This window comes from Podarcis liolepis, assembly GCF_965112155.1.
Source record: "Podarcis liolepis genome assembly, chromosome: 6".
In the NCBI taxonomy this organism is placed as follows: Eukaryota; Metazoa; Chordata; class Lepidosauria; order Squamata; family Lacertidae; genus Podarcis; species Podarcis liolepis.
In genome coordinates, this window is record NC_139559.1 from 91876544 (window position 1) to 91900505 (window position 23962).

General features: G+C 45.8%; 1 protein-coding gene across 1 annotated transcript in view; it reads right to left on the minus strand.

Moving 5' to 3' along the window:
- The window catches only part of CACNA1E (calcium voltage-gated channel subunit alpha1 E), a 479552-nt gene that overhangs the window by 205573 nt on the left and 250017 nt on the right, over positions 1-23962 (minus strand). The window contains exons 7-8 of the mRNA XM_083509855.1: positions 22523-22675; positions 19526-19707 (exon numbers count right to left, since the gene is read on the minus strand). Of these exons, the coding sequence (XP_083365981.1) occupies positions 19526-19707; positions 22523-22675 (335 nt within the window). The remainder of the gene's footprint in view (positions 1-19525; positions 19708-22522; positions 22676-23962) is intronic.

The following is a 23962-nucleotide window of genomic DNA, read 5'->3' on the forward strand; positions in this document are numbered from 1 at the left end:
TTTCTTTATTTCCCCCCAAAAAAACTTGGTGCGTCCTATGGGCCGGTGCGTTCTATGGGGCGAAAAATACGGTAGTTGAGGAAGAGGAAGTCCTACCAGATATGATATAGTTGAGATACCTGAATTGCAGGAGATTAGACTAGATGTCCCTCAGGGTCCCTTCCAATTTTACAGTTCTATGATTTCATAATATAAATACACAGATTCCCGTATGTGATTCCCCCCACCAATTTTATTGTTTAATCTTTTTGTAAACCACTTTGAGATTGCTGTAGGGGTTTATTTACAATTACCGGTAAACGCTCTCTCGCTCTCTCTGAACTTAGCCACCCTTACATCATTTACCCTCTTCACAAATTCTGTCGCTAGCTATATCAAAATACATGTACTAAAGAGCTTTGGTTTCTTAACAACAGGAGACTAAAATAAGGAAGAGATAAAACAAGGGAGCTCCAACAGTCCAGTACAGGGAGGGCTATACCTCTGCTCTAGGAAAGACTTGGTCAAAGAATTAGATTTTTGAGGAGGGATGTGAAGGCAGAAACAGAAAGGTGGCTCAATAGGGATAGGCCAGAACGGGCTTCTCTTGCTCCAGATATGAGAAGTATCATGGCAGAAGGGATCAACGATGGAGCAAGAGAAGGGAACAACAAATGAACTTCCTTTGAGCAGAGACAGTAAGAAATGAAATGAATGTGGATGGACAAATGAAGACCGCTTTGAATTTGGTCTCAAACCAATTTAGCTGCCACGGCTTCCCTCAGCAAATTCTGAGAAGGTGCTGTCCGACTTGATAACACAGCAAGCGTGGCTAATTAAAAAGGAAGATTTATTGCAAAAATAAACAGAGTTCTCTGGATGGCTCTAACATGTCGTTAGTCTCATCAATCATGATGACCCTTCTAACTGCTTCCTGCAAGACCAGAAGCAGCTGAACTTTTCCCTCTGACATCTTTTGCCCTGCCTCCTATCCCATAACCCTCCCATTCACCAAGACCTGGGACTAAGAGGGTGAGCTCCCGCCTCTTCCTCATACTCTGAGGGACTGTCCCCTCACTCTTTCCCACCTGCTTCCTTCTCTATTCTCTGTCTCTTGCACTTCTGAAGAGCTTGGCTGGCCCTCCCTTATTCTCTTATCAACTGGCATTCCTAAGGGCAGGGGAGTTGGCACTAAGCCCTAAACGGCCTCGGTCCAGTATACCTGAAGGAGCGTCTCCACCTCCATCATTCTGCCCGGACACTGAGACCCAGAGCCGAGGGCCTTCTGGCGGTGCCCTCGCTGTGAGAAGCCAAGTTACAGGGAACCAGGCAGAAGGCCTTCTTGGTAGTGGCGCCCGCCCTGTGGAACGCCCTCCCACCAGATGTCAAAGAGAAAAATAACTACCAAACTTTTAGGAGACATCTAAAGGCAGCCCTGTTTAGGGAAGCTTTTAATGTTGAATAGGTTATTGTATTTTACTGTTTTGTTGGAAGCCACCCAGAGTGGCTGGGGAAACCCAGCCAGATGGGCGGGGTATAAATAACAAATTATGATGATGATGATGATGCTCATCATGCCTGGCAGTTAACCCTCTCTCTTCCTGGCAACTTCCTTACCTGGGAGCTGGCTCATTCATGACAGGTGCTGAGGATTCTTGGTTGGAAATCACAAGCTCCTTCAGAGAACTATGATTGCATGTCAACTGATTGGAGAATTCATAACTGATGGATGGAGCACAGGATCTTCATGTGGAAGATCCCAGGTTCATTCCTAAGTATCTCAAGTAAAAGGATGTCAGGTGTCGGGACTGGAAAAAGACCTTGGAAAGCCACTTCCGGACAAGAGTAGACCATACCGGACATGATGGATCAATAGTCGCAATACAATAAGATGGCTTCGCAGGGAGCTATAATTGTTAAATAGGTCGGAAACCAATTAAAAGCTGTATGTACGTAGGTGTGTGTGTGCAAGCCCATATGCCTTGAGGGTAGATTGAGAGGAGAGGAAGTTTGGATTCAAGTGACTCACACACGCCTCATATATGTGGGCCAAACTTTTCTCCCCGCAACAGCTACTGCCTGCTTCTAAGTGCTGGAATCTGTGACGAATCCATTCCTGATAGCATCGTCACGAGGTAGGCAAAAAAGAACACCAAAATCCACCCATTGTCCGGGGAAGAGAGTGGAAGGGCATTAAATGTAAGGTTTAAGCACTGTAACAGATATAGAATGATTTCATGCAACGTTATAAGCTCCTTTAGGCTGTCATTCTGCATTTCCCCGGGAGCCATCCCGGTCCCCACTGGACCCTTCTGAATAGAAATGCACAACTTTTGTGTGTGAAAATGGGGTCCCAGAGCCTGGAAACCATTTGCCTTATTGCATGCTGTGTGTTCAGGGCCCTAATCTCTCAAAACCGAGAGTTGCTGTTGTTGCAACGTAGATCCAAAGCACTGCTGCGAATCACATGCATGTTGTTCTCCGTATGTTGACAAGAAGGCATCCATCTCTATAGCCCTTGTGCAAATGATACCACCAGGTCTTTTTTCCTAGCCACCAAGGGTCTTAGAATACAGAAAGACCTCCCTTTTTCACTCTTCTTCACATGCTGTTGTTGCTGCTCCCACTATTACCCAGTAAAGAAGGGTGCTTTGGAGAGTTGGAGATCTAGCAGGGCACATGGTTTGAGGTGGAGTTCAGGGAGAACTGGCTTTGAAAATACTCAAGGCTTCAATCTTAAATCCGCTTACATGGGAGTTGATGTTGGCTTCCATCTGTCTCGAGGGACAATGAAGCACATCTCCAGTGGTGAAATCAAACCACTGTATGTGTTGTTTAGTCGTTTAGTCGTGTCCGACTCTTCGTGACCTCATGGACCAGAGCACGCCAGGCACTCCTGTCTTCCACTGCCTCCTGAAGTTTGGTCAAACTCATGCTGGTAGCTTCGAGAACACTATCCAACCATCTCGTCCTCTGTCATTCCCTTCTCCTTGTGCCCTCCATCTTTCCCAATGTCAGGGTCTTTTCCAGGGAGTCTTGTCTTCTCATGAGGTGGCCAAAGTATTGGAGCCTCAGCTTCCTACAATCTGTCCTTCCAGTGAGCACTCAGGGCTGATAAACCACTGTATAAGAAGTACCAAAGTGCCCTCCCATGGGTACAAGCCTGGCAGTGCCTATGGGGGTACTGGATTGCCCAGATGACAAGACCTATATCCCTCAGCCTTGCTGATGTGGTCCAAAGGAAAGCAGAGCAATATGTTTGTCATCAGCTGGGCGGCAGAAGTTGCTGGAAGGAAGGTATACAAGGCATCATCCAACCACCTTAGGGACTCCGCTCCAGATTTGTATAGGGTTTACTCCTTAGCTTTTCTCCTCCCAAAGCTGTCCTGCAAGGCAGCGGAAGTTCGGGATCAGAGTTTTCCTTCTCCTAGATGGGCTACTTTCCTGGGCTGACAAGCCCCATCTGCCACTCACTTCCCTCTACAGGATGTGCAGAAACTGACTTCTCGACTGTTGGACCCAGTATTGATCTTGTCTACTCAATTCACCAAAGCCTGTCTTCGCATGTAGGTAAAAGGTAAAGGACTCCTGGACAGTTAAGTCCAGTCAAAGGAGACTATGGGGTTGCGGCACTCATCTCGCTTTCAGGCTGAGGGAGCCGGCGTTTGTCTACAGACAGGTTTCCAGGTCATGTGGCCAGCAGGACTAAACCACTTCTAGTGCAATGGGACAACGTGACAGAAACCACAGCGCACAGAAACACTGTTTACCTTCCTGCCACAGTGGTACCTATTTATCTACTTGCACTGGCATGCTTTTGAACTGCTAGGTTGGCAGGAGCTGGGACAGAGCAATGGGAGCTCACCCCACCACGGGGATTCGAACCACCGACCTTCTGATCAGCAAGCCCAAGAGGCTCAGTGGTTTAGACCAAAGCGCCACCTGCACGGGAAGTTCCTGACTCACCAAGGGTTTGAGTCTCATCGGCTGCCCTCACTTGGTTTAGCTGGCCAGTTGAAGCTGTTTCCCAGGATGTGGCCGCTGTCACATGCTGATAGCTTCTAGGAGCTAATAGCCATTAAAGGTAAAGGTAAAGGGACCCCTGACCATTAGGTCCAGTCGTGACCGACTCTGGGGTTGCGGCGCTCATCTCGCTTTATTGGCCGAGGGAGCTGGCGTACAGCTTCCGGGTCATGTGGCCAGCATGACTAAGCTGCTTCTGGCAAACCAGAGCAGCGCACGGAAATGCCATTTACCTTCCTGCCGGAGCGGTACCTATTTATCTACTTGCACTTTGGCATGCTTTCGAACTGCAAGGTTGGCAGGAGCTGGGACTGAGCAACAGGAGTTCACCCCGTCGAGGGGATTTGAACCGCCGACCTTCTGATCGGTAAGTCCTAGGCTCTGTGGTTTAACCCATAGCGCCACCCGCGTCCCTATAACAGAGGTGTTACTCCTTCCCTAACATTCCTTACACCCCGTTCAGTGAGACTTACTTCTGATTACAGTCAGGATTGCAGCCTCTGACTGTGTACACACTAAAATATGCTTTCAGTGTGCTTTGAAGGTATATTGTGTATGAAAAGTCAGTGCACAGTGAGCAGGAGTATCCTCTCCCCCTCTAGTAATCCCAGCTCATTATCAGCTTTCCACAAGTTTCTCAGGCCATTTAGCTCATTGCAGTTGAGAGACCATCTTCTTGAACTTTCCATCCCTGTGTCAGACTGCCTGTGAACAAGGATTAATCTTTCTTAATCCACTTTGCCTGCCCGTTCCTGCCCTCTCTTTTTGTTTCAAATGTCTACATCTCCAGCTTCCCTGAGCAAGCATGGATTCAATTAAGCCTCGAAACTGTTGCTCTGAGATTTGCAACCACAGTCCCAGAGGACCCCCAGTGCAGTCCTGGAAAAGCCAAAGGCTGTGCCAGCAAAAGTCTCCTGGAGAGAAGAGCCTTCTCTTTCAACATCAAAGGGCGGCTGCCAGAAAAGGGAAAACGCAACACAACATTCCCTTTCATTTTGTGCCAAAGTGCAGAGAGAGAAATGACCAGCGAGAGAAGCAGGGACAAACTGAAACCCTTATCCTAACTGCAGAAATTTCAGCAGTACCTTTTAAACAGGTGTGCATTGCTTCCGCCTCCTCACTGACATGGTGCAACAAACATTGATGTGAAGGAAATGTGTGCCTATACCTTGCCTGTTATCTGAGGACCCAAGCTTGCGCACGGAACAAAATGAATAGCAAATCCTCCATCGATTTTTCTCAAAGCAAGAATGCAGACTAAGCAGACCTTTTCAGCTGGCTTGAAATGGATTTAAGTATTTTGCTTCTGTTCTACAAGTAAGACCTGGGAGAGTAAGATCTACAGTTATGTGTAATCAACCTTGCGAAGATGGGACTTCTAAGGCAAATTGTGAAAATATCCCCCTCCTTAAAAAAAAAAAGGTTGGTGTGTGTGCAATGACAGTAGCTCAGGCATAGGCAAACTCCGGCCCTCCAGATGTGTGGGACTACAATTCCCATCATCCCTAGCTAACAGGACCAGTGGTCAGGGATGATGGGAATTGTAGTCCCAAACATCTGGAGGGGTGGAGTTTGCCTATGCCTGCACTAGCTATCACAGTGCAACTCATAGCTTTGGCTTGCTCATGTACCAAAATGCAGGCTTGCAAATAATTACCCAGCTAGTCAACGTAAGCGAGAATGGCCTTCAGACAATAAGGCAGGGTTTCAAAAAACAGGAAGTCAATAGAGTCTTCCCCCTTTTGTCCACCAGTGTGTTACAAATAACTAACATATGTTGCCCAGTTTAAAATAATATGAAATTGTGGTGAACTTATCCACATAATGTGAATGTACCTTTTATATAAAGCAAGTGGGCACAATCTAGTCAAAATTCACTTTTAAGCACCATTGATTTAAATGGAAGTGTTAAAACGTGTGCTTAAGAATCACCTGTGGATATACAAATTGCATTTAAAAGTGCTTAAATTTGGCTGGATTGCTCTCTCTCTATATATATAACTGCACATTTAGATACTTATTATATAATGAAAGCTTTTAGGCTTTAATCTCATGCTTGCTTGGGAGTCATCTGCAATTTACTGGAGCCGACTTTCAAACAAGCATGTATTTGGGCTGCAGATTTTATCCTAGAAGGAAATATGCACATACACGAGCATCAGGACTCAAGCATGTCATCCACTTGCCCAGAGGATGATGCGGGCATTTGTTCTGGTTGTCTGGTCTGCAGGGCACACCATGTCCTGCCATATACAGAAGTGCATTTAATCTTACCAGTCTGCAATTCCATTTGTTAAAATACAACGATGACCTGTTACTGGCATGACCTGCCTAGACAGTCACAACCTGCTACTGCCTTCAAGTTGGTAAACAAGAACAACAACAACAACAGGTTTTATGGAAAAATCTAGGAACCAAGAATCTAGAGTTGTGATTGGCGCAAGTGGGCCCGCTAGGCGTAAGTTTGCCTCAGGCGAACCAATGTTACACGTTTTATTACTCATGGATGATAAGGCTTTGCAACTTGAACAATGACTCATATTCCCAATCAAGCTGTAAGCTGAAATGCATAAAAACCATCACTGTCACAGAGCAATTGGGGATTCAGCCCACAGTTCCAAAAAGGAGCGGTGGACTGCTTCCTGCTTCCATTTACTGCGATGCTATTGTTAATCTGGACTTCCCACAGTGATTAGTGTGGGAATGTTCTGGGGTGCAGGAGAGGATATATTGTGGGATTATATCCTTATCCAACTTGTGCTAACAAGTTCCCAAAATATCAGCAGAGTTTATAAACATTCCCCTTTAAGTTTGCAACGGTAACGTGTGCACAGGTTCGCTAGAACCTCTATAATAATTACTCTGGTAATTTCCCCTTTTGTTCCCTCTTAAAATACAAGACACAACACAGTCTTTATAAAAGTATAAAAGAGTTTACTCACGTTCTGTTCACAATATGATCCCAGAAGGCAGACAGCTTAAAAAGGTTACATACATTAAGAATCTATCTTGTAGCAAGATAGTCCTTATCTCCTCTCTTGGCTGGGAGCCAAGAGAGCATCCTTAGATGTTTCCTCATCGAAGGAAAATGGCAGAGAGAGAGAGAGAGAGTAGCTGCCTGCCCTGTGCTTTTGTCATCACCTGCACAGGTGAGGCCACACCCACCTCTGGTCACATGCGGAGGAAGTCCGTCCCCAGGAAGTTTGCCTGCTTGCTGGACAGACATCCCTCCCCATGTTCTAACATGTACACTCTAGGAATGTTGTCATTGACTGCTCCTGTGTTTACATCCCACAATTAGGACCCAGATTATGCCAGCATTCACTACAGACTGGCAGGTAGGCTCAGAGCTACCTCATTCTTTTTCTTTTCTTTCTTTTCTTTTTATTTTTAGAGCTACCTCATTCTGAGGTGACAACGGAAACCTGAGTAGTCAAGGGTATTTTCCTTTCTTCCTCCATCCTCCTTTAGAGGGCTTGCTAAAGCGGGAAGGGACGTCACACCACAATTTCTAGCATACAGTGGTACCTCTGGTTACGAACTTCATTTGTTCCGGAGGTCCGTTCTTAACCCGAAACTGTTCTTAACCTGAAGCACCACTTTAGCTAATGGGGCCTCCCGCTGCTGCCGCCGCACCGCCACCACACAATTTTTGTTCTCATCCTGAGGTGAAGTTCTTAACCCGAGGTACTACTTCCAGGTTAGCAGAGTCTGTAACCTGAAGAGTTTGTAACCCGAAGTGTTTGTAACCCGAGGTACCACTGTATTCCACACAAAGGTGGGGGACTCGGGGGAGAAAGTGTGGGATGTATCATCACTGAAGCAGTCAAGTACAACATTTTTCTGTTGCCTAGAGTGGACACACGAGGGAATGTGGCTCCAGAGAGGGAGGGCTTCCTGTCATATCTGCTCTGGAGCATCCTCCCCTTGGTGTATGGCCAGGTAGACGGGTGTAACGCTAGCAGAGCCTGGAAAAGGGCTAGCCATGCAGCCGTCTTCCCTTTTTCCATTCTCACTTTTCGGACTCCACTTCTAGCTCTTAGCCAACAGCACATGGCACATCCTTACAGAGGATGGAAGCCACAAGGTAGAAAGTCTCAGGCGTAGCCCTCTGTCTTTGAGGTCTTTGCTCTCCTACTTTTAAGGCACGCCAGGTTCTGGGAGATGGAGGGTCTGGAATGCTTTCTAGTGACATCGTGTCAGCTGGGTGTTGTTCTGGCTCTCCCATGATTTCCCAGCTTTTCCCCTCATCTGCCTCTGAGCTGCGACCTCCCTCAAACCCCTGTTGTAAATCTATACTGTCTTCCTCTTCCTCCTCCCTGGAAGGGTCAAGATGGGGAGGCGGTTTCCACCATTCCTCCTCTGCCTGGTCCCTGACACTTGTGTTCCTCTAGCCAGGATATGTCAGCACTCTGTGCATCTGAATGGTGAGAGCCCTTTTCACGGTTTATTGGTTTATTTAATGACTAGCACTCCAGAATCCTAATCCTGTGGATGAACAGGAAATTAGAAGAGGAACCGTGCACTTGTCTGAGCTGTGGCAAACCTGGTCATTGTGACGCAATTGTGCCTGCAGTTAATGACTCAGTGCCATTGTCTTTGGCTGCCATCTCTCTCCTCTGATCTAGGTCACAAACTGAGAGCTTCCACTGGTCAGAGAGAAGTGGAACAAACAAGACATCTCCCAAACCTCACCACCAACCACCAATCCTCTACCCAGAAAACCTGGACAACTTTTGTATACAAGCCACAGAAATGAAAGTATCAAGAATCCATTCCGGATATTTCACATATTCAGTTTTCTTTTGTGGAAATTATTCCAGAATGCTAGCTGATTTCTCTCTCCTGCAACTTTTGCTTTTCCCAAACAAGAGAGCTTATTAATTGTGCATTTAACATTGCGCCATTCTGCTTGGTCTCTTTTCCACAACCTTGGATCTGCTCTAAGCGCCTTTGGGTACAAATCTGGTCTCTATTCCGTCTTTCTGCCTGAGCATGCATTTTAATTAGAATAACTTCTGCTCTCTTAGTGCTTGTTAGCATTCTCTTTCGGAAAGCAGGTGTCACTTGTTCTCTCTTTATGTATATCCCCTGACTCATGCCAAAGAGACAATGCTTCCAACAACCACCTTGCCTGGAATTGATCGTCACTTTCATCACAAATGTATCTGTCTCTAGCTTAGGGGTTAGCAACTGGCAGCTCCTGGGCTGAATCTTGCCCCTGTGCTTGACCCCCACACTCTGTTGTCAACCCTCAAGTGAGCCAAGGATGTGGCAGCGTGCAGTGATAGGAAATGGCCTCCTGACCTGCCAGCCCCTCAGCCTCCCTCATGACAACCTCTAGTTTTTTGTGGTTTTTTGGAATGTATTTTTATTAAAGATTTCTTGGTTTACAAAAATATGTGCAATGTCTCTTTTTCAAGTTACATTTTCTACAGATCAGTTTCGTTTGTTGAGACATTGGTGTTACATTAGGAAGAAAAGGGGGGAAGAGGTGGAGGGAGAATGGTGAGTGAGAGTGGGGTCGGGCGGCGATGTTTCTATTTTACTTAATGTATATTTTGTGTCAGCGTCACTTGTGCAGGTTCTCTTTGCTATTCGCTTGTGTTCCTTTGGTGTTGAGAAAGGTTGGGGGTTGGCTTAGGGTGTGGTTGTTCATTTGTGACTGGCTGTGGTGAACTTTGTTTTCATGTGTGAGTGGGGTGGATGGATGTTTTGGATCAGCTTAGCTATATTGATTCGTATGCTGTTGGCGGATTCTTGTCGTTGTCTTGTTGGGCTGTGTATATGATAAAGGGAAGCCATCCCGGGGTGAAGGTGTCTTCTTCTATTTGTCCCCATGTCAGTTTCAGTTTATTGGTCAGTTTTTCTAATAAGGCTGTTTCCCATACGCTTTGACACCATTGGTCCATGCTTACTCCTGACAGGTCTCTCCAGTGTCTGGTTATGTTGTTTCTGGTTGCTGAGAGTAGGTAAGTTATGAGTTCTTTGTGATGTGAGTGGGCACTATTGTCTTGGAAGATGTTTAGTAGGGCCAGTTCTGGGGTTATTTCTAATACTTGCTTAGTTATTTTGCATATTTCTGTTGTCCAGAATAGTTGGATTTTTGGATATTCCCACCACATGTGGAAGTATGTGCCTGTGGAGGTGCACCCTCTCCAGCGTTTTGGTGAGGTTCCTGGGCGTATTAGTGCTACTTACCACCTGTAGGTGAGTTTTAGAGTGAGTTCTTTACTTTTCGTTGATATGGATTTAAAGGGGGGTTTAGACCACATTCTGGTCCACTGAGTAGGGTTAATCTCATAGCCTATGTTGTCCTCCCATTGTTTTTTGATTAGATCTAGGGGGTTCATGGGGTTTGGGAGTAGTATTTTGTATACTGTGGGTGACAGCCTCTAGGTGTTGACAACAACCTCTAGTTGTTGACCAAGGCTTTCATGAGTTTGCATCTGAACATGTTCTGCTTCTTTTTTCTTTTAAAAAACATATTCCATTTCTCAAGCATTTGCTTTTTCATGTGAGCAATTACCTGAGTCTGTATAACAGTCATTGGCCTAACCTGCTTGCAAACTTTTTGACAAAGGATGGAATTCAATGTTGCACTATAATCATAGCATCGTAGAGTTGGAAGGGACCCTTAGGGGTCATCCAGTCCAACCCCCTGCAATGCAGGAATCTCAGCTAAAGCATCCCTGACAGACGGCCATCCAACCTTAAAAATTTCCAAGGAAGGAGAGTCCACCACCTCCCAAGGGAGTCTGTTCCACTGTCAAACAGGATCATCTCTGGAAGCATTTCAGCTTGCCAGAGGGTCATTCCACATCAGTTCAACGCAGTCTTGTCACCCACCGTCTTGGATTTTGATGAAACTTGGTGTACACCCTTCCCTTATGGTTGAAAGAAACCCCCTTAAATTTCCCCCCTCTATCTCAAACAGTTTTAATTTCATAGTACTTCAAAGTTTCGTGAAATCTGCATTTCTGTCCCTCTTGAGATCCTTGGCCTTGTGTACACCCCCCCCCCATAACCAATGATCAGATCTCTTTGAAATTTTACACAGAGCTCAGTAACATGATGAGGATTTCAGGAAAAAATACACCAGCACTCAAAAGATTTTATAAATGCCTAAAAAAAATTATAAATGTAGTTTTTTTGGTGCAAAAACTAGGTTTAGAAAACCTCAAGTTTCAGCATGTGGGCATGATGGAATCAATTTCGATGGTGAAAGTGATTGCAAAGACATGCACTTTCTCGACAAAGAATGAAATTTATGGGGGTTTTATGTCTTGTAACAAAAATTTGCGTTTTTGGGACATCGTGGGGGGGGGGGGGAATGGTTACTAGGTACAACTTTCCTACAATCCATAGTGTGATAGAAAGAATTAATGAAACCTTTGTTTTTTTGAGTTGATTTGATGTGGAATGACCCCAGAGAGAACAATCACTCCCTCCTCTTCATCTGCCACACACCCTTCTGGAGGTTCTCTCCATTTCCCCAGAGCCAATTGCAAGGGTGGGGGGTGGGGATGGTGAAAGCCCCATTGCTAGGGCTGCCATATGTCTGGGTTTTGCTCTGAGAATCGCTCAGCCAAATGGCGTCCAGGTGGACTTTTTTGTTCCCCCAAAAAAGCTCAACAACTACGTGCACATTTTCACTTTGGGGAATATGGCAACCCTACCCATTGCATAAGCTGATGAGGCTCCTTAGGTGAATCCTGCCCACATTATTGAAATGGATTATTGATCTGTGATCTACAGTAGCTACTAGACTGCAGTGTGTTTCAAGGTGACAGTACACTTCTGTATAAAATGCATAAAATGGCACTTTTCTTTACTTAATGAGATTTCATGGTTTCACTGGCAGATACTGTGGAATTTAGAAAGTGTACTAGATGCATGTGGGGGCCAGGATTTTGGTGACAATGAAAACAATGTGGTTATGATATCAAATAAAATGCATTTTCTAGGCTATAGGAAAAGGCAAATTTTGAAGCAAATGTTTCTAAAATCTTTGGGTGGGGAATGACAAAGACTCTCTCACAGAGGTCAGCAAACTAAGGCGCATGGGCCAGAAGCAGGCCATGAGGATCGCTTAACCAGCCCACAAGCCGCTCATGAACCGAGCTACCCACTCAGCGAGTCCAACACGCTGTGCTAAACCAGTGCAGCGTGGCGCGGGGACTCTCTTCCGCGGCTCTGGAAATCGCTTCTGCGCATGCCCAGATGCCAGAAATCACTTCTACGCATGTCTGTGGTTTCGGAAATCGCTTCTGCGCATGCCTAGACTTCGAACATTGCTTCTGCACAGGTGTGATTTGTGGCGTCTGGGCATTCGCAGAAGTGCTTTCCGGTGCCGCAGACATGCGTAGATGCAATTTCCGGCGGCGCTGGTCCAGCCCATGGAGGATCTCTGCGGGAGTGATCTGGCCCATGCCTGGTAAGCCTTGCCAACCCGTGCTCTCTCACTACCAAGACCAGCTCTGACTTCAGGTAAACGGGCCAACTGTCCCTTGGGATACTTGTCTCGGGGTGCATTGTGTGAAAGACGCACGAAACCCCTCTGGAAAAACTTAACCAAGCTGAGTTAAATTGTTTCAGATTTTCTCTAAAATTCCTGTAGACGTTTCACCTTCAGTTTTGTATAAAACGGTCACTTTGGGAGAAATCCAATGGCACCAAATAGACCATTCATAGGCAGCCAGGCAAGGGGCTGTTTCAAACGTAATGTCTAGGTGGTGCATTTTTATTCCACAGTGCTCAGGCCACACAAGGCTCTTGCAGCGATGATTCAGTCTACACGGGGAGTGCATTTATTTACTTGGTCTGCTGAAGCCTTATGTGAACGGCACCAGATTGCAGAGAGATGCCATCGCAGCAGAATAGCTCATTTGTCGATCAGAAACACGTAACCACAGTGAAATGCTGGTCTTCAGTTCAAGGAGTAGCACAGCCCTTTACTCTCTTGCTGTAATGTGTATGGGTTGCTCGTGCGTAAGTTGCCGCCTCTCCAGGCTTTGTTGCCTTGCTAAACCTTTCAGTCTGGACAGCCCTTCACTTCGTGGCTGCCTCAGCCGCTAGCAGAATCCGTCAGTGGGCGTTTCTTAAACCTTTTCCAACATAAAAGTTGTTAGACACCCAGTCTCCTCCTACTCTCTCTGCGCGGAAGTCTTCTGCGCAGGGTGGGCGTGGGTAGCGGAGGACCCGTGCTCTCCCCGCTGGTGTCCAGTGAAGAGTCCTGGAGCCCTCTCACCGATTCCCCCATCAGCCCCTCTATATCCCTGGTGTTGCGCTGATTTGCTTCCCCATCTGCGGAGCTGCCTCTCTCCCTGCTGGGCCCTTCTCCAGCATCATTTGAGAGCCTTCCCTCCGCCTCTAGCTCCGATGTCAGTTCCCTGACACTTGCCTTCCCCATCTCGCCAGCGGGATGTTCTGAAAGTATGATTTGAGTTAAATTGTAAAGGGAAGCCACCCCCCTTGGAGATTCCCAGACTGAAAGGCTCTCGTCATCATCTACCCATTTCTATTATCATTTTTTGCTTAATGCACTTAAACCAATTTTAAATTTATTTTAATTCCAACATAAATTTATTACCACAGCTGTGAAAATAAAAACTAATTTGTCATGCTCCAATACATTTCCATGACCTTTTCAAATACATTGATTGCCACCACTGCCCAATGATTTTTTTAAAAACATGCAAACAAATACAAATGTGATGTTTCTCCACCCATAACCGGTAATTTCCATTTGAACTGATGTGTTCCATTTTTATTTCGCCAAGTGGAAAATTGATTATCTCTCCCCCCCCCCCCCCGCGACTGACATTTCCCCTAGCTGTATTTTAGATAAAACAGGATACCTGTTCACTTGAGGTCAGCCATTGAAACCTCTAAACATTTGTTGCATAGAAATGTTGTTTGATAGATGAATGACGTGCAGAAAGCAGCAAAACACACTTTTTTAAAAAAAATCAAACTGCAATTTTGCTGTCTCCCTGTTCATTTTTCACTAAGCTTATACTGACAATCACTTAAAAAAAAACCAAAAACCAAAAAACCCATTTCTTTCTTGACCTGTAACAAGAACACAAACTGGATCGTGCTACACTGACGCCAACCACAGTCTCAGAGTCCACCTTCGCTTTGACTCCATGGGGACTTTATGTGAAGAACAGGACTGGGGCTGTGCAGAAACCTTTCATAGAATCATAGAGTTGGAAGAGACCACAAGGGCCATCGAGTCCAACCCCCTGCCAAGCAGGAAACACCATCAGAGCACTCCTGACATGTGGTTGTCAAGCCTCTGCTTAAAGACCTCCAAAGAAGGAGACTCCACCACACTACATAATCATGTTACTAAGGACCCTGAAGAGCATGCTGTCACATTCAAGATGCCCGAATTCCCCCTCAAAAGCCTTTGCCTGTCTCCCTCAGAGACACTCCCCCCCTCATGTTGTGCTTGGACCCCTGGCCCAACCGCAGACTCACCCAAACCCCTTAGGACAAAGCCTGGCAAGAATGCATTCTGTGGAGGAGTGCTTGCCTGGCAAGTAATTGAAAATATATTATTTTTATTCCAAATGCCACCAGAACTTTATTAAAAACATGCTGCTATTTTGAGGAGGGAGAAAGGTTGTTTTCTGCTGCTCCAGAGAAGCGGACACGGAGCAATGGATCCAAACTACAAGAAAGAAGATTCCACCTAAACATTAGGAAGAACTTCCTGTCAGTAAGAGCTGTTCCACAGTGGAATTTGCTGCCAAGGAGTGTGGTGGAGTCTCCTACTTTGGAGGTCTTTAAGCAGAGGCTTGACAACCATATGTCAGGAGTGCTCTGATGGTGTTTCCTGCTTGGCAGGGGGTTGGACTCGATGGCCCTTGTGGTCTCTTCCCACTCTATGATTCTATGATTCTATGATAAGTCACTGTTGTTCAGGCCGCATTTTTCATTTGAAATTGTGTTGATCAGAATTTGTTGTCCTGCATAACTGTTGTCAGCAGCCCCGAGGTTGCTTTTTTTGAAAAAAAAAAAAAAGGAATTGCATTGAAAAATAAACGGATAAAATAGAAGCAAACGAATGAATTCATTTCTTGATATTCATTTCCCTCGCAGCTTTGAACTGAATGCATCAAATAACTTTAGTCTCCTGAGAGAGTAGTCCAATCTCTCAATCTCTCAGAGACGAAACACTAATAATTATTCTCTACAGTAACCTTGCTGAGGCGCAGATGGTTGGTATTTGTAGTTATTTACAGCAGCACAGGCCACAGGAACCAAGAAACAAGGGCTTTGTTTCCCAGCAGAAAGGGGAAGGCACCAATCTGAGCACTTAACTGCTCGGCTACTTCCTGGCTGGGGGAGCACAGCCACCACGCCTGCAGTTTGGCACCATCATTAAGAACTATGTTCTTTCTTGCTGCCTACCTCACCCAAGGGAGTCTGCCAAGCCTTTAAGCACAGTTACAGGATCAGATTCCTATAGGAGTTGTATTGCATACTTATAATGGAATTATTTCACTTCAATACACGTACTACCGCAGTTCATGGCGGGGGGGGAGGAAGAGATGTGAAGGGACAGGATGGGGGTTGCTGAGAAGCCTTATTTTAGATAATTACCGAATGTGTCTGCCCTCAGAAGAATTGCTTTGTCAGGAGCCTAATCGCTGTTTCTAACTTGTATACCTTGCTAGTTCCCCCATGGCTGATGTTATGACAGCAGCTGCATGGCTGTACAGATCATGCCATATGGCTAAGTCACAAAAGGGATGGGGAGCCTGCCCAAGTGCAGGTGTTCATCCGATTCTATTTTTATTCATCTTCAGCAGCAGCAACAAACCTGAAAGAACCCTGGAACAGTGTCTTGCAGCTGAATATTGTTGTGGAGATTGACAGTGGTTTTCTAACAGACCTGATGTCATGAAACTGCCCTGCAAGTTAAGAGGAGGTGACCAGGGCGCACCCAGGTTGCCAACAGAGAAGATGTGGCTTAGAAGGCACCACACAGACTTGATGATCCAGCAGCACACATCTGGAGAGGAGTTGACCAGGGAGCACAACCAGACACAAATCAAGGGTCCAGCTGGAGCTCCCTCAGCAGTCAGCCCCACCACCTGCCATGACCCTACATTTACTCAGGCCTTCTTGCCTGAGCAGCTGCAAAGAAACCAACAGAGCACTGGATGAGTGCCATGTTCAGATTTTTGGGCATTGAATTACAAGAGGATCTGTCCTGGAGGGTCAACACAAGGGGGCTTGTGAAGAAGGCGCAGCAGAGACTGTACTTTTTGAGAATACTAAGGAAAAACCATCTTCCGCAGAAACTGCTGCTTGCCTTCTATCACTGTGCCATTGAGAGCGTGCTCACTTATGGCTTATGTGTGTGGTACGGAAGCTGTACTACCCAGGACAGGATGGGGTTGTGCAGGGTTGTTAAGGCAGCAGAGAGCATTGTTGGCTGCCCACTCTCCACCTCAGAGCAGATTTATGCCACAAGGTGCCATAGGAAGGCACTGGACATAGTAAAAGATCCATCGCATCCTGGTCACTGTCTCTTCGAGCTCCTGCCGTCGGGACAGAGATACAGGACGATGAAGACAAGAACGAGCCGTCTTAAGAACAGCTTCTTCTCCAGAGCGATCTCGGCCCTGAATGGGAAGCCCGGACTTTGAAAGTCATCTAATCTCCCTTGCTGTATTATATTGTATTGTTTAATTAGTGTTTTTATGGAGCAGTCAAGTAATTTCGTTGTCCCCGAAGGGGGCAATGACAATAAAGATGATATTATTATTATTATTATTATTATTATTATTATTATTATTATTATTATTATTATTATCTAAGCTAGATGTCAGGAGTCCAGTCCCCAGCTTGAGTGAGCATAGTTAATTAAAAAGGATGATTTATTGTCAAAAGAAACAGAAATATCTGGACGGCTTTAACACAGCCTCCACCATCATCAATCAATCAATGAATCAATCAATATGACCCTTCTGAAGACTGCTTCCGGTGTGACCAGAAGCAACTGAACTTTCGCTTCATACATCTTTTGTTTTGCTTCCTATCTTGCAGCCCTCCCATTCGTCGAGACCTCGGACTGAGTGGGTCAGCTCCCTTCTCTTCCCCATTCTCTGAGAAGCTGTCTCTTAACTCTTTCCCGCCCATTTGTGCTTCTGGCGAGCTTTGACCGCGTTTTAGCTTGCTCCCCGCCATTCCCTTATCAGCCGGCATTCCAAGGGGCGGGGGAATTGGCACTAGTCAATGCTCATCCTGCGTGGCAGTTAACCCTCTCTGTTCTTGGCTGCTTTCTTCAGTTGGCAACAACCTTTCCCTGGGAGCTGGCTCATTCATGACACTAGAGCATTTACAATTTAAAGAGGTGAGCCTTACTAAAGGGAGACAGGGGTCACTTCATACATCAGAGCCTGGTCACCTTGGCTCTGGAAGTTGTCAAAGCACACTGTCAGTCGAAGATCTGGCAAACGTTCTGGAGCTTATATCCTGCAAATGTTTCCCTTGAGGGGGTTTTTTCTGCACCACCATCCCATTTTTATCCAGCTAAAATTTCCATTGCCTGAAACCTTCTCCCTGCTCTGTCCAACTCTGGTCTGTCCCACAGGCCCCCCAAAAACACAACAGATGTAAGAGGTTCGACAGAAGCATGCCATCCCATGATGTATATAGTATTTCACTTTTCCCTCTGTTGCCTCTGCTGCAACAGGTTTTGGGAGGTTTTTGAAATCCAAAAGCACGCAAAATGTGCCAGAATTAAAAGCAAGAGGAATGTACGCCTCACGGGTTGTGATCCTTTCCTCAAGAAAGAAAAAGAAAAATCCTTAACTTTCCTAAAAAGAAAAAGTTATTAGTCTGCGAAACAAAAAAAAGAAAGAAGGAAAGTTACCCTGCCCACTCACACATAGAAAGAGACAGCAAGAAGAAAACAAATAAATTATTCCAATTTTCAAGTTTTTTCACCTAGCAATCTGGAGGTACTTCTTATTCACTGCAGGCAACCACGCACTGAGTCTATGCGAGCCTGCTGTCCACACTGACATCACTTGGGAAAAGGAGGCAGCTGTGGTTTAACATGATGCTACTGTACCAAACACTAGGGGAGTCACAGGCAGGAAAACACCGCAGCTTCAGCTCACTTGTTAAAATAATGCCTGAGGATGTACCAAACCCTCACAACTCATGCACATCATACAATTTAGTATAGAAGCACTGTAGGGAATAGATGTAATACTGTAAAAAAAGTAGAAACAAGCTCACTTGTTCACTAAACTGAAACCCCACAGGTCTACTACCCTTAGTATCGCAAGATTGCCATGACAGTGCTTGGACTAAAATTGTCAACCAAAAGCTTTACTTTTCTGGTTTATTACTACAACAGTTATTAACAGTGGGCTTCAGTAAAGCAATCAATTTAATTAGACAGTGCCTATATGATATGGAGTGACAGAACAATTTGGCCACAATAAGGAAATGTTGTCCATAGTTATGATTATTTTCCACCTAGGCATTTTGACACTTTGGCACTCTAAAGTGGTGCCTCGCAGGACGAAAAGAATCCGTTCTGTGATTCTCTTCGTCTAGCGGTTTTTTCGTCTTGCGAAGCAAGCCCATTGACGGATTAGCGGATTAGCGCTATTAGCGCTTTTAGCGGCTTTTAGCGGCTTATCTGCTGATCGGATCAGCTGATAAGCAGATTAGCGGCTTAGGAAAAGGGGGGGGAGGGGAAAAAACCAGCAGGAACTCGCAAGACATTGTCGTCTTGCGAAGCAAGCCCATAGGAAATTCGTTTTGCGAAGCACCTCCAAAACGGAAAACTCTTTCGTCTAGCGAGTTTTCCGTCTTGCGAGGCATTCGTCTTGCGGGGCACCACTGTATTTGCAAAATTTAACAATCCCCAAATAGAGACAAGCTTTCGCTTTTGCAAGATTGAATATGCTGTACGTACTTGAGGGTCGATTTCAAAAAATTCCACTGGAAAAACAGTTATGTCCCTGTGGAGGGGGCAGTATTGAGTCAGTGGCTCATGTGCTTCTGGCTTGCTTTATAAAGATTTGAGGAGTGAGGCTATTACCCCTCTACTATTGTCCATGTCGGCTGACTCAACCATTCCTACTGTGTCCTTTCTTTTAGCAGATCAAGATGATCAGGTGACAGCAAAACCCGCAAGGTTTTTAGCAGGGGCAATTAGAATAAGATCTATTATTGGATTATTGGTGTAAACCTCCAAAATGTACTTTGTATAGTTAAGTTTTTACCTCTATCTTCAGTACGTTTTATTTTATTTTATTGTTATGGCTAGTAGCTGATGCAAATAAAGATTCTTCTGATTTTGATTCTCACTTGCAGTGGGAATATACTAAGCAAGGTGAACTGGGCAAGACCTACGCTATATAGGAAATGGAGAGAAAAGAAGTGAAAACACCGTAATAATGGCAAACCGAAGACATCACAATGTAGATTAAGTGGAAGATCTAATTTATCTTCAGAGTCGTTCCTTGCAGGTTTTACTCACATTGTACAGCACTGTAGTCCATCCTTCCATGGTGATGCACTGGAAGACAGTCAACACAGCAAAGAGGATGTTGTCAAACTGGGTGATCCCGTCGTTGGGACCAATCCACTCTCTGCACTCATAACCTGCAGGGCATCCCTGCACCCCACAGGGATGAGGCGGGTCCAACTCTTGCAATTCACCTGAAATCACACACAGGTTAAACCAATAGGACACAGGTGAATCAATGGAAAGAAAAAGGAATGTCCCCAAGAGCAGGGGAGACCCACAGTATTGTATAACCTTTATTGCAACCAAGCCGAATGAATGAATGAATCTTATTATTACGGTCACAGTTCCGGCTCACTTACAATATCAGGAAAATCATAAAACACAACAGGAATGCATTGAATTGCAATTGGGTATAACAGAGACAATACAGATATAGTGGCAGTTAAAAATATATATTAAATCTTGATCATTAAAATATAACCTAAAATTGTCATTTAAAACCTTAATCATTTTGGTAGCACTGCTTGTTCCCTAAGTTTTGTGGCAGTCGCACAGAATTTGGCCACCCTTAGCGTGATCTCTGGATCCTTGTCCTCTACCAGGAGTTTTAGACATTGAAGTTTGGACCCATTTGGAGATTTTTGCATAACAGGAGTGATAAATACCGACTGTATATCCCCATAGAAATGGCAGCGTAACAAGACGTGAGAGACAGTTTCTACCTCCATCAAGCTCGTTCGTGGGCAGACTCGTTCCACGTATGGTTTACCCTCGAATCTGCCCTGCAATAAGGCAGGTGGCAGCATGTTGAATCTATCGAGGGTATTTGGGTATTTGTAATTTTGACAAATAATTTGCTGGGGTAAATCCTCTCCCATTATCTTTTATTGGTGGGTGTTTATTCATCTCGCTCACATGGCATTGCAGTTCCACATCCAACCCAAATATTACAGTGCTGTGGGCAAACTTCTGAGTTCTCCAGAACTCTTCATCTGTCAAGATACGGAATGAAACAACAAAAAGGAAGGGGCCATCACACACACACACACACACACACACACACCTCTTGTTTCACTGGACAACTGATGAAAACTTATAGGGAATTCAAAAAAACTTGCTCACAGCTCTGTGACCTTTGGTTTGCCCCATAAAAAGGTTGTGACGTTGTAGCATTCCTGCAGCAAGAATTTCCATGGGAGCACAGTGCATCTCTGTGTGGTTGACACACATGGATACCCACTGCATCCTCTCTCTGTAGGAGGCGGGGCCTTCCCAGCACCAGAATTTTGCCCTCATTGTGTGTTATCCCCAACTGCAACACAGTCTTGGGGTGGGTGAGTTAAAACTGCCCAATTGCTCCTAGAGACTTCCAGTTCCTTATGGGAGGGATTAAGTATTGACCCTCCTCACATGGTCTCACCATTGTGTTCCAGTTACTTTCCCCAAAGAACTGTGGGTGCAACTGAGAGCTGAGCCAACTTCTCCTTGGGTTCAGGTTCTTTGCCACATTCGAGCGGGGCACTAGAGTGTTGCAAATTCTATATTACACCCACACACCCTGCACAAAATGTGGGGATTCAGCAGAGTAAGTGATTTATGAATCTATGCATTTAAAATATCCATTCTCATAACCCCCTTGCTTTAGAAACCCAAAACCTTACAACCACAGCTGCCATTTGGCAGTGATTTGGTTTTCAACAGTATTCTGGTTTCCACTGGGTGGTGCTGGGTAGGGAGGTGTTACAACAACTCAGGATCTTTCCATTTCTCCCCCACCCTCTCATCACAAAACGATTCAGTTAGTGTTTGTGTCCTGAAGTTATCCGGGCTGCCTTGCAAATATCCATGCACCTCGCTGCAAAACACCCAAAGCAAAATCCTCTCCTCTTGTAGTCGTTTTTGGTGTTGGGAAATCTGGCATAAAACTCCAAACTGTGTGTGCATGCGTATGTTTTAGGGTGAGGTCAGCAAAGAGTAAGGATATTTCCATGAGGATTTCAATTTGATGATCTTTTATTTGGCTTTGCTCTAGTTATCTCCCACTTGCCCTACTGCAATGCACTCTACATGGGACTAGCTTTGAAGGTGATCAGAAAACTACAACTAACACAGAATGCAGCAGCTAGACTGGTGACTGGGAGTGGCCGCTTGGACCACATAACACTGGTCTTGAAAGACCTACATTGGCTCCCAGTACATTTCGAAGCACAACTCAAAGTGTTGATGCTGACCTTTAAAGCCCTAAATGGCCTTGGTCCTGTATACCTGAAGGAGCATCTCCACCCCCATCATTCAGCCCGGATACTGAGAACCAGCTCCAAGGGCCTTCTGCCGGTTCCCTCACTGTGAGAAGTGAGGTTACAGGGAACCAGGCAGAGGGCCTTCTCGGTAGTGGCGCCCACCCTGTGGAACACCCTCCCATCAGATGTCAAGGAAATAAACAACTTTCTGACTTTTGGTAGACATTTGAAGGCAGCCCTGTTTAGGGAAGTTTAAATGTTTAATGTTTTATCGTATTTTTAATATATTAATACTAATATTCAGAGTGGCTGGGGAAACTCAGCCAGATGGGTGAGGTATAAGTAATAAGTTATTATTATTATTTATTATTATCGCGAGCAATGTTTCTGTTGTTATCTTCCTTGAGCCTTTTGGGGTGGAGGTCTGGGGAAGGGGCGCTAGCTCCTGGGGGCCAAGCCCTTTTGCCCCCCCCCCCCCCGGCAACAGTGTCCAAAAAGCAGAGAGGCAAGCATCGTGCGACTCCAGAGCCCAACTCCTTCACCTCCTCCTCCTGTTGTGGTAGGAAAGGAAAATCGAAGCAGCCTCCCGCCAGCAATGGCACCAAGATGCAACTGGAGGAGGAGCCACATGCCGTAGGGTGAATTGGTGCCTTGGTGGCCACCCTGGAAGCCCCTGATGGCTTCTTGAGTTTGTCATGGCGGCACTTGAGAAGTCAAAGGCTAGAACTAAGCTGGAAAAGGAGAGGGGATATGGGACGTTCCTCACCTGAATTGTTTACGTAGCAAGCCCGGTGAAGCTTTCCGCTGTAGAACTCCAGGCCAATGATGGCAAACATCAGGATGGCGAAGAAGAGGAGGAGACCGATCTGCAGAAGAGGCACCATTGCCTTCATGATGGATTTGAGCACAATCTGTAAACCTTGAGGAAGAGAAAGGGGGAGAATGCAATTAAAAACAGAAGTACCATTGCCAGATGCGGTCGGACAATTTTCCTCTCCTTAAAGTAGGAGCTCTGGAGGGAGGGAAGGAGGGAGGGAGGGATGGAAAGAAGGAAGGAGAAGGAGAAGGAGAAGGAGAAGGAGAAGGAGAAGGAGAAGGAGAAGGAGAAGGAGAAGGAGAAGGTAAAGGGCCATTACAATATGAAGAAGTCAATGTAAGGCTTATCTCCACTTCCCCTTTGCCCTGCACTTTCCAGGCATAGTTCCATGCTTTAAAATTCCATGTCTTTTGCCCCAGAGCTTTCCCCAAATTCAGGTTTTCTGCGTATTGCCATTTGCTTCAATTCAGCTCTAAAGAGTGGTTTTTTGCTGGAAAAGCTCTGGAGCAAAAATAAAGTGTGCTCAGGGGACAGAGCTTTAAAGTGCAGACCATGCCCAGAAAAAGCAGTGGGAAAGGTAGTGTGGATAAGCCCAAAGACTGAAGCGGTTACAAAAAATCTTATCTGGAAAGCTGGTTACTACAGTGCTAAAGCCCGAGGGAAGCAAAGTAAAGTAGGTGCTGGTCTGGCAGCACATCACAGAATTGGTAGAAATGGGACAGTCGTTAGCAAAAGGAAGGGCTGTCCACCAGAACCACCCTTAAGAGCATCTTATGGGATGCAGGAGGCAATGGATGTGCCATGCAACAAAGGTATTTGCACAAGAGAAAGATGCTTGTGCAAACAAGCCAGGCAGCGTCACAGTCCTCAGGTTGTCTTGCAGACTGCTGACTCAGCGGTGGTTTTATAAATTATGGAATTCGTAGCACGCCCATGAAAACTCTGACCTGGCTCCTTAGCCAGTGGCGTAGCGTGGGGGGTGCAGGGGGAGCCGGCCACACCGGGCGCAACATCTGGGGTTAGGGGGCGCAAATCCACGGGTTAGGGGGCGCAAATTACTTGCCTTGCCCCGGGTGCTGACAACCCACGCTACGCCACTGTCCTCAGCCCAACCAAGAAGTGTTTTTTAAGCAGATGATTGAGAATTCAGCAAACAACACCAGCCTGCTCATTCACTTGCTGGCTTCTGCAACTGCCTCCCCCATGTATTCACTTCCCCCAGCCCACTGGAGCTGGTAGCAATGTCTTGACCACTATGACGTGGCACTCCCCTGCTTGGCAAGATTTCTGATCAAGTGGATCAAGGCATGGTGAAGTTCTTGCTGCCTGACAGGGTAATACACACCACCGGACTCATCAGGTGATGACGTGCACACTCCGGACAAATGA